The sequence below is a fragment of the Chlamydomonas reinhardtii genome, chromosome 8 (genome assembly GCF_000002595.2).
Source record: "Chlamydomonas reinhardtii strain CC-503 cw92 mt+ chromosome 8, whole genome shotgun sequence".
NCBI classification, from domain to species: Eukaryota; Viridiplantae; Chlorophyta; class Chlorophyceae; order Chlamydomonadales; family Chlamydomonadaceae; genus Chlamydomonas; species Chlamydomonas reinhardtii.
The window spans coordinates 3,970,869-3,986,190 of NC_057011.1; the positions used below are offsets into that span (position 1 = coordinate 3,970,869).

At 64.4% G+C, this 15,322-nt stretch overlaps 3 protein-coding genes across 3 annotated transcripts; 2 read left to right on the plus strand and 1 right to left on the minus strand.

Moving 5' to 3' along the window:
- Positions 1-295: 295 nt before the first annotated feature.
- CHLRE_08g378850v5 (uncharacterized protein) lies at positions 296-6,235 on the minus strand. Its single transcript, XM_001694194.2, has 11 exons — positions 5,952-6,235; positions 5,756-5,790; positions 5,226-5,504; positions 4,314-4,409; positions 3,864-4,028; positions 3,426-3,572; positions 2,923-3,035; positions 2,548-2,632; positions 2,205-2,264; positions 1,797-1,898; positions 296-1,520 (listed from the first exon to the last, which is right to left on the minus strand). The coding sequence occupies exons 1-11, from the start codon at positions 5,980-5,982 to the stop codon at positions 1,383-1,385; spliced, it is 1,251 nt and encodes a 416-aa protein (XP_001694246.2). The 5' UTR covers positions 5,983-6,235; the 3' UTR covers positions 296-1,382.
- A 786-nt stretch (positions 6,236-7,021) lies between these two features.
- Positions 7,022-10,190, plus strand: CHLRE_08g378900v5 (uncharacterized protein). The gene is made up of 7 exons (XM_001694307.2): positions 7,022-7,235; positions 7,364-7,398; positions 7,479-7,574; positions 7,671-7,805; positions 8,316-8,427; positions 8,916-9,073; positions 9,346-10,190. Exons 1-7 carry the CDS (start codon positions 7,133-7,135, stop codon positions 9,544-9,546), a joined length of 840 nt encoding a protein of 279 aa, XP_001694359.1. The 5' UTR covers positions 7,022-7,132; the 3' UTR covers positions 9,547-10,190.
- Positions 10,191-10,375: 185 nt separating this feature from the next.
- CHLRE_08g378950v5 (uncharacterized protein) lies at positions 10,376-14,987 on the plus strand. The gene is made up of 7 exons (XM_043065224.1): positions 10,376-10,848; positions 10,949-11,090; positions 11,210-11,591; positions 11,890-13,610; positions 13,830-13,944; positions 14,108-14,263; positions 14,499-14,987. Exons 1-7 carry the CDS (start codon positions 10,773-10,775, stop codon positions 14,718-14,720), a joined length of 2,814 nt encoding a protein of 937 aa, XP_042922225.1. The 5' UTR covers positions 10,376-10,772; the 3' UTR covers positions 14,721-14,987.
- Positions 14,988-15,322: the final 335 nt, after the last annotated feature.

Below are 15,322 nucleotides of genomic sequence, written 5' to 3' on the forward strand. Positions count from 1 at the left end.
GCAGTGCACGAGCGCGCGGCTGGTTGAACGCCGGAGATACCAACAGGGTGCTGGCTGGCTAGAAGTTTGCTGATGCGCATCCCAGGCGCCCAGCCGGGCATTAGCACCACACAGACACACCCAAATGCCACACTGAGCTGGCCTGACTGTATGTCTGTGCTGGCCAAACTGCCAAAGCCCCCAGCCAAAGGCTGCTTCAAGCCTTGAACCACCGTTCGATAAGCCGTGAACCATCTCCTCGGTTCAGACGCTCTGCACACATGTAACCGTGCATGCAGGGGCGCAAGCTGAGACTTGGGAACAACGCTTACAGCCTTACACGGCACACGCCAACGGTTGGGGCCGCTGCCCTTCCTCGAATCCCCGCTCCAAACTTGCGCACTTTTGGCCCTTGCAGCCGACACCCACCCATCCACGCGCCGGGGCAATCCACAACCGCCCGAGGGCAGTGTTCCTGCCACACCCAAGTCGGTATCCTCACCGCTTTATTACCACCACACGCGCATGTCTTTCATTTGTTCCCAAGTCACGCACGAAGGTAAAACGCCGTCGCCCAACCCGCATGCCAAGAGTTACCTGGCCGCCCTGACACTCGTGTGCGCGTCGCTTGTGCACAGCTACTAGCAACGTGTGCGGCTGTGCGCGCCCCTGCCTGCCCCCCGGCGCCACCTGGGTCCACTGCACCCTAGATCGCACGCCCTGCTGCCCCATGGCGCCTACTGCCGGCCATATACACTTTGTGTCCGTGCACCTCCTGGGCCCCGGACCCACCCATGTGCCAAACCCCGCGACTCGCGAGTGCTCTCCAGCTCCCTTCCACGCTCTCCGCGCAGGTGCGCCAACTACGGATGTGTGTCGTCACGTCCAGAGTTCCGTCGTAGTAAAACAGCAGTGTGGTCCTAAACTAACAGTCTACCCGCGCCAGCGCGGGCGTCCTGTCAAACACAAACATCCAAGATCTTTCCATCCCGCTGCCCAGCAGCCTCCAGAGCACACAGCGCAACGCTGCAGCCACCCGCTTCTAAAGCTGCGGCCAGCCCCAAGCTTGGCAACCGCCTGGCGCCTGTGCGGCAGCTGCCGTCACGGTGAGCGAAGCGGCAGCACTAGCAGCTGCCTTGCCCGCCAGCTCCGATAGCACAGCCTCCGCGCCGCGCCTTTCCTCCATGCATGCCTCGGCTGCAAGCGGCCCTGCGGGCGCCGTCGCAGCCGCTCTCGCCAGCCCGGCTCTGTTCGCTGCCTGCACCCCTTCAACGCCTCCCTTGGCCCTTGGTCACCTCCGCTCACTGCCTCTCCTCCTCCAGCTCCATTCCCCGCCGGTCGCCAGCCGCCGGCGCCGCACGCCCTCCATCCCACGCTTCACCCCACGCCCCAGCGCCCTCTATCTAGTCCCGCAGCGCCTGCACGGACGCGGCGTTGTAGACGCGCCAGATGGTCTCTCCCAGCAGGTTGGCTACGGACAGGATGGTGAGCTGCGGGAACACGTTCTCCGGCGGCACCGGAATGGTGTTGGTCACAATCACCTGCGCGACGGGACATTGCATGGAGGAATGCCAAGCGTGTGAGCGCATGCGCGACATGCGTACCGACACGACCTACCTACATCCGATGCGTGCACTCCTCCCACTCGCTTCTGCATTTCATGGGACTGCCCCGCGCCCGCCTCCATCCCCAGTGTCCCCTGCCCGCGTCCCTGCCCTCCTCCAGCCCCCCCTGCAGACTTCGCCAGCAGTCTTCAGTGCTTACCGCTGCACCGCCTTCCCAAGCATCTTTGCAAGCCCCCCCTGCTGCCCCCCTACCTCCTGGAACACGCCGCTGGACAGGCGCTCCACCGCGGGCGGCGAGAACACGGCGTGCGTGGCGCAGGCATACACCTCGCGCGCGCCCTCCTTCTGCAGCACCTGCACAAACACACACAGGGCACAGGAGAGCGCAAGGCGGTTGGCAAGTTCCGGGGAATAACTCTGAATCAATCCCATAAGGAAACAGCAGCGCTGCAAGGAGAAGCTGGTTCTGGGGGGAGGGCCAGTGTCGCATTTGGAGTTGCGGCTGGGCGGACGTCCGCGGCTTGAGGTCTCGTGGCGCAAAGGCTGGGTACGACGCGGAGAGGGCGTAACGCGCCAAGCCGCCAGGCCGGCCTACACAGCTGCAAGGACGCAGGGCCCCAGCAGGCCATCTTTCTCTCTCCCGCTCTCGTGCGCGCGCACCTTGGCGGCGTTAGTGATTGTCCCGGCCGTGTCGATCATGTCGTCTACCAGCACCGCCACCTGAGAGCACCAAGGGACCAGGGCCAGGACCAAGGAGGTGTCAGCGGCCTTACTACCGTAGCTGTACAACAAGTCTAAACAAGCACACACGCCAGCAGGCCGCCCAGCTCCCCGCTGTGACAACGGACCCCCCTGGGCCCCGCCGCCACCGCCTCCTTGCCAACCCGCCCTCCTCCGTCGCCATGCATACCGTACGGCAACTCCCTGCCCCGTGCCCCCGTTCTGCCCTGCCCTCGTCCTCCTGCCCCCCTGCCCTCCCGCGCCTGCTGCCTCCGCGCCTCACCTTGCCCTTGACGTCGCCGATGAGGTTCATCACCTCGCTCACGTTGTGGGCCGAGCGGCGCTTGTCCACAATGGCCAGCGGCGCACTGCAGCAGCCGCGGGGCAGCAGGCCGACACACGCAGATACACACACACCACCGTCAGCAGGGCAGCAGGCAGCGGCGACACCACCGCTAGGCTCAAGGGCAGACCGCGCGGCTAGTGCAGTGCATGTGCCAGATGCGGCTGCCCGCAAGCCATGCAGTCCAGCCCCACTGCACAGCTCTGCGCGCCACACCTCAACGAGTGGAGCCCAGCCACAGCTGTCACCCCCTCATCTCCCCTCCTGCCCCCTCCTTCCCGGTCTCCTCCCGCTCTCCACCGCCCTCGCACTCACTCGTTGAGCTTCTTGGCGAATGCGCGCGCCCGCGCCACGCCGCCCACGTCGGGCGACACCACCACCAGGTCCCCGGTGGCGATGCGCTTGGAGGCCAGGTAGTCCAGGATCACCTGGGGGCAGCAGGGGCGGGAGGGGCGGGAGGGGCGGGAGGGGAGCGGGAGGGGAGCGGGAGGGGAGCGGGAGGGGAGCGGGAGGGGAGCGGGAGGGGAGCGGGAGGGGAGCGGGAGGGGAGCGGGAGGGGAGGGGGAGGGGAGCGGTTACATTCGTGATTATTTAGGGCGAGGAGGAAGTGAGGCAGTGGGAGTGACGGTGGCGCGGTGCTTCCTCCCGCTATGCCATCCCAGCTGAGGTACCGTACGTCAGCCCCCCCCTCCCCTCCTTGCGCTTCTGCACCGGGCTTCGGTCAAGTTTGGGCTGCTACTTTACAACCCCTCCCACCCCCTCCCCCTCCCCCTCCTCCTCCTCCTCCTCCTCCCCCCCTCCTCCTCCCTCCTCCTCACCGTCTCGCCGTACACGTGGTCCACGGGTATGTCGAAGTAGCCCACGCACTGGCCGCTGTGCAGGTCGATGGCCAGCACGCGGTCGGCGCCGGCCTCGGTGATCAGGTTGGCGGTCAGCTTGGCGGCGATGGACTCGCGGCCCTGGACCTGTGGGTGGCGGTTGGCGGTTGGCGGTTGGGTGTGTGGATGGGGTGGGTGCGGTTGGTGGGGTTGCGGAAGGGGGGTTGAGGTGAAGTGGGACATGGTGGGTTGGGTTGGGCTGGTGGCGGTGGAGAGCGAGGTTGTGGCGACCGTTGGAACAACTGTGAGGGTGACATGGAAAGAGAAGGGACGGTGCGGCGACGCCTCGCCGCGCAGAACCCCGTGCCGACCGCTTGACCTCCCCCCCGCACCACCACCAGGACCCCAACCAACCCACACCACCACCACCAGACGGACCTTGCGGTCTGCGCGCGCGTATCCGTAGTAGGGGATGACGGCGGTGATGGACCTGGCGGAGGCGCGGCGGCAGGCGTCTATGGTGATGAGCAGCTCCATGAGGTGGTCGTTCACGGGGGGGCAGGTGGGCTGGATCAGGAACACGTCGCAGCCGCGGATGGACTCCTGGCAGGGGTGCGGGGGAGGGGAGGGGACGCAACGGAGTGGGGGAGCCGTTTAGCTTGTCTCGCCTCGGCCTGTCCACACAGCCCTCCCCCCCTCCTCAATTCCCCCCCTCTCGCCCCATTCTCACCCTACCCCCATGCCACGCCCCGCCGCACCTGGCTTGGCCCCCCGTGTACCCCTGTGCCGTCCCTACCCCCTTACCCGTGCCGCCCACCTCCTAACCCTGCTCCTGCTGCCCCATGCCGCCCCCCCCCAGCCCTTCCTTTGCCGAACCCCCGCGCTCACCTGCACCTGCACGTAGATTTCGCCGTCCGCGAACCGCTTGCACTTGATCTTGCCCAGCTCCAGGCCCAGGTAGTGAGCCACCTCGGTGGCCAGGGTCTGGGGGGAGGAGGGGCGAGGGAGGAGAGAGGAGGGAAGCAGGGGGCGGGGAGGGGTTAGGAAACCGAGGGTTAGGGGGGTTGCAGAGATGGTTGGAAAAGCGGTACAGGGTTTGGGGGACGAGGAAAAGTCGGGCATTGTGTGCTGCGCTGCGCAGCTCGGCCGCGGCCGCCACCAGCACTGCGAACAGCCCGACAGCTGGGGTCAAACCTACGGGTCACGCCCACTTCCACGACCAGCCCCGGTGCATCGCCACACGCATGCCCCGCCGAGCCGCGGCCCGCCCCGCCCACAGCCCACACCCTCCCGCCATTGCTAGACTGGGGCTGTTGCACACGGCCCCCGCTCCGCCGCCTATCGCCTATCGCCAGGCAGCCCGCCCGCCCGCTGCGCAGGCTGCACACGGGAGCGCCGTGGACATCCTGCATGAGCCTTGCATATGAGCTGCTCGCTGACGCCAACTCACACAGCTGGTCGGACAGGACACGGGCACCGACGCGGCCTCCACTCAACTCCACCACACGCCCTCGCGACCCTCCGCCCCGCCGCCATGAGGGTGCATGTGCTGCCTCCCTTGCACGCCTCTTCCTCCACCCAATCCTGCTTGCCAATAATTTTCCCAGCCCCAAGCCCGCTCGCTCGCCCCGCCCGACCGCAGCTTAGCTCACCGCGTTGCGAGTCCCCGACCACTCCCTCTCCCTGCGCTCCCGCCATGCCTCTGCCACCCATCCTTCCTACTCCCTCACTTCATGCGCTTTTTTTATCGCGCTCTTCCCACCCCCGCCCCCATCTCCAACCCTCGCCATCCCTGCTCACCGGATTGGATGTCCCCGAGAACAGGCGTAGCCGGCTGAGCGAGCCGGGCGTGCCGGCGCTGCCGTGCCGCGCCGAGGCGGTGTGGCGCCGGTACTGGTTCTCCCAGTCCGGAACCTCCAGGATGGGCCGGTTGGGCACGGCTCCACGTGGCAGCGCGATGGGCGGCACGGCGCCGGCGACAGGGGACGCGACGCCATTGAGCGCGGGGGTGCTGGCGGCGGCAGGTGTGGACGCCGGGCGGGCCTCCTGGATGGTGCAGCGCACGCTGACAGCGCTGGCCTGCGTGGTTTGAAGAGGTGGGGTGCAGTACTTCGTGATAATGGTGGGGATTGGTGAGAAGGCAGGCGGAGACGTGGAGGGGCGAGGCGCAAGAGGCTGCTGCGGGTGCTGGCAGCGGGGTGTTGCGCGGGCTAAGGTTGGAGGCTCAGACGTGCGCAAGGGAGGCACTGGTATGTAGCTTTACAGTCCCACGAAAGAGCCGTCGGTGAGCCCACGTGACCGGGGTCAGCACGTTTGGGACAGCGCCTTACCCGTGAGGAGACGCGTGCAGGTACGCTCCGTGAACCTTGGGTATTCAGCGGGTCATCGCAAGCGAGCAGAGGGTGAGGCATCAGACGTTTCTAGTGATTCATGACTATCAAATTATGTGCCACGAGCAATTTAGCGGTCGCGAAACGCAAGGATGCCGGTCATGCTTCCTTCAGCGGCGGCCGCCCGGCGCCTCACCTGACGCGCAGCGAGAGCTAGCCTGCATCATCCTGCTTTTATCTAGGCACTGCATCTTTGCTGCTACAAACGCATCCGACGACCGAACTCCTTCGCTACACTAGCGCCCCTACGCAGTCGTCTTAGCAGAATTTGTAAATACAGCTGCAATTACTGAAGTGCAAAGTGCGTAGACAACTTGCTTGCACAGCTGACCTGGAGGCGTGGAACCGTGGTGGGCCTGCGGAATGGGACTGCTCACTGCTGGGCTCCACCAATTCCCTTATCGCGGGGTTTTGTACATCAACTAGCCGTCAATATGCAGCAACTAAAATCCACGCACATATGAGGGGAGGGCCGTCTCGGGTCTGTGTGCCAACATGTCTTCGCATGCCGGTTTCCCGGCCGACAGACTGCTGTGCCCAATGGCGCATGGTGCAGGTGCGGGGTACATGTAGAGGTAGTTGGGATGTTGGGGTTGCACAGACTACCGGGGTCCCGGGCAGCGCTAACCGGGGAGTTATGGTCGCTTGCTATTGTCGACGGTCGTGGCGGGTGACGAGGCGCGTTCCACGCTGCTCACCTGAACCGGTATAGATGAGGTAAGCGGTAGCACTCTTGTTGCAAACAGAGCCCGACAGGTGCACGCTCCTCAGCAGAGTGCATGGAACTGGGGACGGTGCCAGGTCGCGCCAGTCTCGCTCCTGCAAACGGACTTTTCCTCTGGGCTGGGCGGGGCTGGGCCTAGCAGGACAAAAGGGCGACACAGGCTCCTCTAACCTTGGCGCCGGAGTTCTAAAGTGATTTGATTGGATACGAAGAATGTCGATGATTGAGCCCCAGCGGCCGCTGGCCGAAGTGCCGAACTTCACACGCCAGCACATGGCACAGCGAGTATCGATAGAATCATGATACCTGACGTGATAGTGTCGTAGACCAGTCAGTGGTTGACCTTGCACGGTATCCATTCGCAGCCGGGGAGCACCGAGAAATGAGCTGTGCGTTTGAGGGGAGCCGGGAGGTTCGTGTCAAACCCGGCCCGCATTCCTCATGATAACCCCCGGCTTCGTCTATCAACACTGCTGTCAAACGTAGTTGATTACATTTAGTTAGGTGAGCCGTGGGGCCTCAGTTATTGCGTGTTGCTGGTCATTTTCCAGGCCCTCTGCCACGGAAGACACAGACGTTGGCTAGTGCGCGCCATGGCTCTACGTAGCGCTTCGGGGCTTAGCCTTGGAGTCGGGCGGCTCTTGCCTTGCCTGAACGCGCAGCTCTCTCGGGAGCTGCAGGCTTTCGCTGCGCCCAGTGAGTCTAGCTGCCAGATGGTATGACTTTTGAAGCCTATTAAAAGCATTTGGAGCCACTTACAAGCATTCTAGCCGAGGACTGCGACCTTGATGGTGCTAAACATTTGCGCTGGTTTGGGCGTGCAGGCCGCGAGGAGCAGCAGGGCGATGTGTCTGCTAAGGTATGCATGCTGCATGCTGCAAGCAATCCACATTCTGCAGCGAGAAGCGTGCTCACGCCTAAGTCTCCCTGCTGCTGCAGAGCCCCGCGCAGCTGCAGCAGTACGTGCGCGAGCACGCAAACGCCGCGACGTGCAACAAGCTTGGGCTTGGCTTTGCGGCACAGCTGCTCGGCACGGTAGGACTCTGCTAATGCCGGACACTTGCAGGGCGAACCGCACCTGGTTGGCTCGCTCACGCAGCTTAAGTGCCACTGTTTCATCCACCATTGCAGGCCGCGCAGCAGCCCAGCACCTCCGCGGTGGCTGCCGCAACCGCTGCCAAGGCAAGCTGCGGCCCCGTGCTGCCCGCCCGGCCCACTCGCCGGCCCCTGCTACCCGGCATGCACCGCACGCCCGGCTTCGCGCTGGTGAGGTTGGAGCATGGCGTTGAGCAGCCGAAGCAGGCGGGGATGAATGGGACTCGGGCCGTTTGGAACCGAACGGAGGGGCCGCGGGAGGCGAGACCGGTACCACAATGAGTGCGCTGGAGAGCGGTGCCGGCATGGGAGGGTGCGCACCATGTGTTCCTTCCAGTATTATGGCACCGTGGGCACGCGCATGGAGCTTGATGGCAGGTGGCTGGGCCAAGACCACCAACACAACAAGGCCGCGTGGTCCACGGGCCATCGGCAGTGTGCCATGTTTGACACCGGACTTGACATGACGCCGTCTGCGCAACGCCGCAGCGCATTACGCAGCCGGATGGCCCAGCTAGGTCGTGTGGCGACGGGGTGGGGCGTGGTTCCTGCCAGCTGCAGCTGCATCGGGTCCCGCTTCCCCTGCCGCGCCCCTTGCTCCTGCCTCCGCCCAACTGATTCATGCGCACCCCCATCCCCCACCCCGGTGCTGCCCCCAACCCCTTTCCGAACCACGTACAGCCGATGCAGCAGTCGGTCCGTGGCTACAACGCCTGGTCGCCGGCTCAGCGCTACTTCGTGGAGGGTGATCACGTGGTGACGGCGGAGGCCTCCCGCACCTTCCAGTTCACTGGTGAGCGGGCTGGGGAAGGGGGCTGGTGGTCGGGTGACAGTGGGCATATGAAGGTCAGTGGTTGATGTCGGGGGCTGCGTTGGGCGCGGGGCTTGCGCTTTGGTGCTGCTGGCAAACGCAATTCGAGCGCGTGTTGCCGGCTCGTGAGAAAGGGGAAGGGGTCAGGGCCTGGTTTTGGATCGGGGAGGGGAGCGTTGGAACTGTTGAATGGGCGCGGGAGGTGTAGGAGGAGGAATGCTAGGTTCATGGAGTACCCAACGCACAGCGTGTGGCATGGTGCTTGGGCTCCCATACATGTCATGGGACTCCAGGTTGCAGGTTGTGGTCGCGCAACAGGCGGCGGGGCACATTATTTAGGTACTCGGCCAGGCCTCGTTCCCGATCACGACACACCTTGCATCCACTCCTCGCCCGTGTCCCTCCACCACGCAACCCATCCCCCCACCTCCACCCCCACCCCGAACCCCCACCCTGCGCCCCCTCTCCAGGCCTGGACTCGGGCAGCTTCTACCCCTACGTGATTGCCACCGTCATCGCCACCGCCATCTCCACCGTCTTCATTGTCGCGCCCCTCGTGATCGCGCCCAGCCGCGTGGACCTGGACAAGAGCTCCGCCTACGAGTGCGGCTTCGACGCCTTCGGCGAGGTGAGGCATCGCAGTGGATCACGACAATGTGGGCCGCCAGTGGCACACGGTGGATTGCGGTGATGTAGCGCGCCTTGACGACTTGCGTCTGTGACCTCGGTCTGGCATGTGCAAGCAACCGACGCTGCCCCGCCAGCGATCGTGCGAGCGGAGCCTTCACACGATTGATTGCGTCTCACCCGAGCCCCTGGCTTCCACCGCCCCTCCTCCCGCTCTCTGCAACCCCTCCCCTCTGCCCTCTCCCCTCCGCCCCTCCCTTCCCACCTCTCCAGGCCCGCCAGACGTTCAGCGTGTCGTTCTACCTGGTGTCCATCATGTACCTGCTGTTCGACATCGAGATCGCCTACCTGTTCCCCTACGCCATGACGCACGCCAGCCTGCCCATGTACTGGACCATGAACCTCTTCCTGGCCATCCTGGTGGCGGGCTTCGCCTACGAGTGGGGCATGGGCGCGCTGGAGTGGCGCGAGTAATGGGCGCGGAAAGAGGGAGAGGGGGAGGGTAGGGAGAGGAGAGGGCGGGCGGAGAAGGGTGGGCGAGCGGGAGGGGAAGAGCCCGCGATGTGGGTCGGGTGGCTGGAGCCATGGCTCCGCACCGGCGTGGCTGAGGCGTCAGGTGGCTGCGGCAGGCCCAGGCTGATGGCGGAGTGCAGCAGGGGGGCAAGGCTCTGGAGTTGGTGGAGATAGCGGTGGAGCCGGTGCATTGATGCAAGCAGCAGTGGCGGAAGGCGTGGAAGGCGCTGCTTGCATGGTGGGCTGGGGCGCGGGATTCCGTGTGCGCCAGGCTTCGCGGTAGCTTATTCCAACACTTGTCTGAATAGCTTATTCTCTTAGAGCGTGTGGGTGCGGATTGGCAGGTACTTTTGTGGTTCTTGATGAGGAACTGGGCGGGGCGCTTGAAGCGGAGCGCGTTGAAGATGGCGGCGGTGTGCTTAGGTGTGCCCTTGGGATCACCAAGTCGTTTGGCGCATCCTATGCCAAGGCGTGTGCGGATCCCCTGCGCCGGTGTTGAAGAGGAGGATGATAGGGATAGCGTTAGAGGCTTATAGTTAGTGGGCAGATCGTGGTAGAAACGGGGTGACTTGATCTGAGGAAGCACGTTGTAACTCTCGATCGTGACGCGACCCGGACTTTCCACCTAGCGCAGAGGCCCGGTGCTGGGGTTTGGGAATCAGCTGCACCCTACGGGACTTCATCAACCTGCCTTACAACTGTCCCACCGCACACCTTGCGCAGAGGCTCGGTGCGACCACGTGTCACAGTACGTCACAGAAGCGTCGTCTGCAAATTCGTTGGGCTACGAGCCTAAGGTCTCTGGGCAGGGCGACATGTCGGCCAGGGTCTGTCGAATGCTGCCTATCCGCCGGTGCCAACACGTGTACACCCCGCTGGGCTCTGCACGAGCGTTCCAGTGCAGTGGTCACCAGGAGCGTTACCAGCGGTTAGGTCCGGGGGCTTATGGGGGGTCGCCGTCTTCGCCAGCAGTACTTCGATGGGCTGGGCAGACCTGATGGTTCCAGTCTGACGCAAGCCCGGTTGCATTTGTTCGAGCCCTCTACTCTGCTGACCTGTAACCCTGACTAGAACACATGAACTATAAACGAGCTTATGTCGTTATGATTTAACACCAACACCGGGTGACGAGCGGGCGGGGAGGCAGCAACGGGCTTGCTCCCTTTACAGCGTACAGTTGCAGTTTCATGGCTTCTGAGCTTGCATGGCTACCATCAGATGCTATCGCTGGTCGCCTTCTGGGCTCGGGCGGGTTCGCCACAGGTATGAGCGAGCCAGGGTATGAGCTTGCGCCACTGGTCCTCGCGTGTGACCGGTTCTAGCTTGTCAACAAGAAATGCATTCATTTTTATCCTTTTTGCAGTGTATGAGCTGGAATGCGCGCGAGGCCGGTTTGCGCTCAAGCTGCTAAACGCCGCCAGGGCTGACAGTGGCTCGGGTTCTAAGTCACAAAATGCGCGTTTGTTTGTGGCGGAGGCCAAGGTTCATGGGGCTATGTCTCACAGGTGTGTAAAACCCGCTCACTGGTGTGTACTTCGCATTTTCTCGCTGTCCGTGCGCCGACCGCGCGCATTGTCGCTTTCACTTATATACCCAAACACATGTTACATCATCATAAATACAGCGGCATAATCCGCACGGATGGGCTGGTGCTGGTACCGCCGGGCGTGCCCGGCCTCCCTTTACGAACCCCCACGCTTGGACTGCTGATGGAGCTCGCCGACCACGGCAACTTGCGTGACCGCATCTATAAAGCTATGGGACACGGACATCGGGCCTACAGCGATGCCCAAGCAGCCGATTGGCTGCTCAGCCTGGCGGAGGCTCTGGCGTTCCTGCACGGCTCCAACCCCACCGTGATCCACCGGGACGTCAAGGCCGAGAACGTGCTGCTGCAGTCCGAGGCGGCGGCAGGGCCTGCTGGGGGAGCGGGAGCAGCAGCAGGCGTGGGCGGAGGCGGAGGCGGACGGCTGGTGGCCAAGCTGGCAGACCTGGGGCTGCACGTGGTGGGTGTGCATGCGTGGGTGTCGGTTGGCGGGGGTGGTGGTGTTCGTTGGCGAGGGGCTGTGTCCTGGGCGTCCTGAGCAAGTGCGTGGTGGCCTGGTGGGAGATGATGTGGGAGGCGTCACTGGTGTTTGGTCCTATATTGCAGGGCGAGTGCGTGTGAGCACTGACCCGCATGCAGCCATCGGCCACGTACGGTGAACGGAGAGCGCGTGCTTCTCCTGCCCGTGCACTCTTACCCGCCGTGCATGCGCCGCCAGGCCATCCACACATACCGTGCTCCCCCGCGGTGCCGTGCAGAGGCTGGAGCAAAACTGCACTGTCATGCTGCGGCGGCGTGCCTCCGCCTTCAGCCCCCTCACCACCGGCGGTGCCTCATCGCCCATGGCTCCAGCGGAGGACGCTGCGGCCTGGAGCAGTGGCGCCGCTAGCTCCGGTGGCGGCGGCCTAGGCCTAGGACCCGGCGGCGTCTTTGTGGCAATCTCGGGCGGTGGCGCAGCCATGCCCAAAGCTACAGCTGTGGCTGCTTCACTGGCTGCTACAGCTGCAGTTGCTGTAGCAGGAGCCGAGGGCGGGGCCGCGACGACTGCATGCCCCGCCGCCACCGCCGTCGCCGCCGGCGCTGCCCGCTGTGGCTCCTCTCCCACCCCCGGTGCCTGCAGCTGCTCTGCTGGCACCGGCACGGCCGCCTGCACCTGCACCTGCAGCCCTCGCGGGAGCGGCCCTGTCGGGATTGCGGCGGGGTTTGACACGGACACAGTGGATGCGGATTCAAACATCAACCCAAAGCACCACAACCACAACAGCATCAGCTGCAGCTTCGGACCGGGGCTACAAACGGTTGGCGGTTCGGGCCTGGGCGTGAACGGCGGCGCCGGGGCGCCAGCGGAGCTTGCAGCGGAGGTGGCGGCGCGCTCTGCCACCGTCGCCGCCGCCGCAGGCGTTGCCGCCACGACAACAACAGCGGGGCCGGCCGCTGCGGCTGCCGTGCCGTTACTGACTGGGGCCGCCTCGGGCGGGAGGGGCCCGCTGGACTACGTGTGTGAGGGGCAGCTGCAGCAGCTGTTCGCCAACAGGTGCGGCAGCGCCGGGCGCGCCGCCGCCTGCGCCAGCAGCGGCGGCTGCAGCACCTGCCGTGGCTGCTACAAGACTTGCATGCCACAGCCGCAGCAGGCACAGCAGGCGCCGACGCGCAACCCGCTACGGGCGGGCAGCCTGCCGCGCCCGCCGGGGGCTGCAGCAGCCATGGCTGTAGCTTTGGAGGGTGAGCTGGGCCGATGCAGCTTGAGCGAGGCGGGTCTGCCGTACCGGCGTCCACCGGAAGAGGAGGAGGAGGCGGAGGCGAGGTGGCAGGGGCGACAGGGCCAGCACCGCAGGCCACGGCGCAGCGGGTCGGCCAGTGCCGGTGGCCTGGGCGGTGGGAGCAGCGCAGCAGCTGACGCGGCGGGCGAGGCTGCTGCGGCTACTGCTGCGGATGCTGGAGCCTCGGTAGCGTCGGCACCTGCGGCTCGACGCCCTGTGGGCGCTGGGGCGACGGACGCAGGCATTCTTCCTGAGCCGCAGGAGGCCTGCGGCGGGACATTGGCAGCGTTGGAGCAGGCGGCGGAGCAGGCAGAGCCGGCAGGCGCAGCGCAAGATTGGGGCTGTGGCGGTGGTGTTGATGATGTTGAGCATGGCTACGTGTCTGACGGTGCCAGCGACTTCAAGTTCGGCCCCGGCCACATGCGGCGTCTGGGCAGCATCACGGAGCTGCTGCTGACGCCGGCTGCTACTGCCGAGGAGGAGGGCGGCAACGGCAGTAGCGCGGCAGTATCAGCCGCAGCAGCAGGCGCACTGCGCGGCGCCAGTAGTAGTACCGGCGGCGGCAGCTGTGGGGCCTCGAGCGTGGCGGGCGGCAAGCTGCCAGAGCACGAGGCGTTTGAGTGGGTGTACGGTCTGACGGGTCAGGCGGGCAGCTGCTTTTACATGGCTCCGGAGGTGTACCTGTGCCAGCCCTACAACGAGAAGTGTGACGTGTTCAGGTGCGTGCGGTTGCGTGCGTGTTGCGTGCGTCTTTTGCTACCTGCATTTGGCTATCGTGTGCACTTCTCTGCTCCTTAACATGAACGCGCCGAGGTCCTTGCTTGCCACTGTGCGGCGGGCACCTACCGCTACCTTGTAACTACATCCGCCGACAAGGACTAAACTCCTTGCCCCTCCGGTTGCTGCGTGCTGCCTCCCTCCCTCCCTCCCTCCCGTAGCTTCGGCGTGCTTGCCTACGAGCTGTGGTCTCGGCAGCTGCTGCTGTACACCTACATGCGCACGGCCAAGGGCGTGGTGGCGGGCATTCGCAAGCCCAACGATTTTGCGGCCAAGGTGGGCCGCGGTTCGAGGTGTATACCGTACATGTAAAAACACTTGCTTGCATGTTGCGCCAAGTTGCGCCATCGCATAAGCTGTGAATGGACCATCGCCTTTATCGCCTTTATCCTAGCCGCTTACTGAACTGTCTCTCTTGCTCACATGAAATAATGCGCAGGTGTCGGAGGGCTTCCGGCCGCCGCGGGGTCGGCGAATGACTGACGCGCAGTGGGAGCTGGTGTGCCGCTGCTGGCACCAGGACCCCTGCGAGCGGCCGCCCATGGCCGAGGTGGCGGCGGCGCTGCGGGAAAGCAAGGCGGCCGCGGATTCAGAGGTGAGCGACTGGGGCGTAATGCAGCGCTAGCGCCCATAGCGCACGCAAGTTTGAAGCCGTGTTCCACACAGCGCGAGGACGAAAGCACGCAGAACCATGTGTGTATGCATGCCGGGCCGGTCCCCACATGGACGCCAACAGCATATGCTGATGTAAACAGGGTGAACTCACAAATGACCCGGCCGAGAGTTCACTCTACTGCCTGCTGCTGTGGTGCCATCCCCTGTTTCCACAGGCCGCGGTGCGTGCGCAGCTGGCACAGCAGCAGAAGGAACAGCAGCAACAGCTGCTGCGGCAACTCACGCCGCTGGCTCGCTCACGCCAGGGCAGTGGCCGCTGCTGCCCCTCAAAGCCAGGGAGCCTGCGGCGACAGGCATCCGCCGAGGCGACGCCGAGAGCACCAGAGGCTGCGGCCCGCGAGGGCAAGCAGCCGGGGTGTGGCTGCGTCATCTGCTGAAGGCAGTCCTGTTGCTGTTGGCGGCCTAACCACTGGCGGCGAGCTGATTGGCTTGGCGGCCAGGCTTGGCAGCTACACTTGCAACACAACTCAACACTACATGCATGCATTTGCGAGTGCTCGCAAGAATGAAAGTATTTATCGAAACAGCAGCCAAGATTGTGTTTGTGTACGGTACATCGTGTGGGCGTGGTTTCATTGCCGGGTTTTACCCCTTGAGCTTCCTACTTGGCCTGTGCTTCAGGCCTTCTTCATTATCCTGTCAATCCCAGCTAGATGGTCGCAATTTAGCACATATCTTTCATAAGCTTTCTTATCAGGCAACACGTCTCTTAACCTTCTGCCATCCTGCCACGCCTTGGCAGTTTTGCGGCCTAGTACCTCAGCCACACTGCGTATCAGCAATGCACGTCGCAGGCGTGCCTTGATTAAGAGTCCTGCGCATGTGGAGCGTGGAGCCGTGAACAGTTTATCCCTGGGCTGTGTGCGAGCTCCCATGCGAGCGTGCGTGTGTGTGTGTGTGTGTGTGTGTGTGTGTGTGTGTGTGTGTGTGTGTGTGTGCGTGTGTGTGTGTGTGTGTGTGTGTGTGTGTGTGTGTGTGT

Bases quoted from the DNA above. Each gene is read 5' to 3' on its own strand.
- CHLRE_08g378850v5 (XM_001694194.2), bottom strand. From the start codon at position 5,982: ATGATGCAGGCTAGCTCTCGCTGCGCGTCAG. The intron at 3,573-3,863 runs GTCCGTCTGGTG...CGCCACCCACAG, and splicing joins ACGCGCGCGCAGACCGCAAG to GTCCAGGGCCGCGAGTCCAT. The intron at 3,036-3,425 runs GTGAGGAGGAGG...TGCTGCCCCCAG, and splicing joins ACCACGTGTACGGCGAGACG to GTGATCCTGGACTACCTGGC.
- CHLRE_08g378900v5 (XM_001694307.2), top strand. From the start codon at position 7,133: ATGGCTCTACGTAGCGCTTCGGGGCTTAGCCTTGGAGTCGGGCGGCTC. The intron at 8,428-8,915 runs GTGAGCGGGCTG...CCCCCTCTCCAG, and splicing joins CCGCACCTTCCAGTTCACTG to GCCTGGACTCGGGCAGCTTC. The intron at 9,074-9,345 runs GTGAGGCATCGC...CCACCTCTCCAG, and splicing joins GCTTCGACGCCTTCGGCGAG to GCCCGCCAGACGTTCAGCGT.
- CHLRE_08g378950v5 (XM_043065224.1), top strand. From the start codon at position 10,773: ATGGCTTCTGAGCTTGCATGGCTACCATCAGATGCTATCGCTGGTCGC. The intron at 11,592-11,889 runs GTGGGTGTGCAT...GGTGCCGTGCAG, and splicing joins CAGACCTGGGGCTGCACGTG to AGGCTGGAGCAAAACTGCAC. The intron at 14,264-14,498 runs GTGAGCGACTGG...CTGTTTCCACAG, and splicing joins AGGCGGCCGCGGATTCAGAG to GCCGCGGTGCGTGCGCAGCT.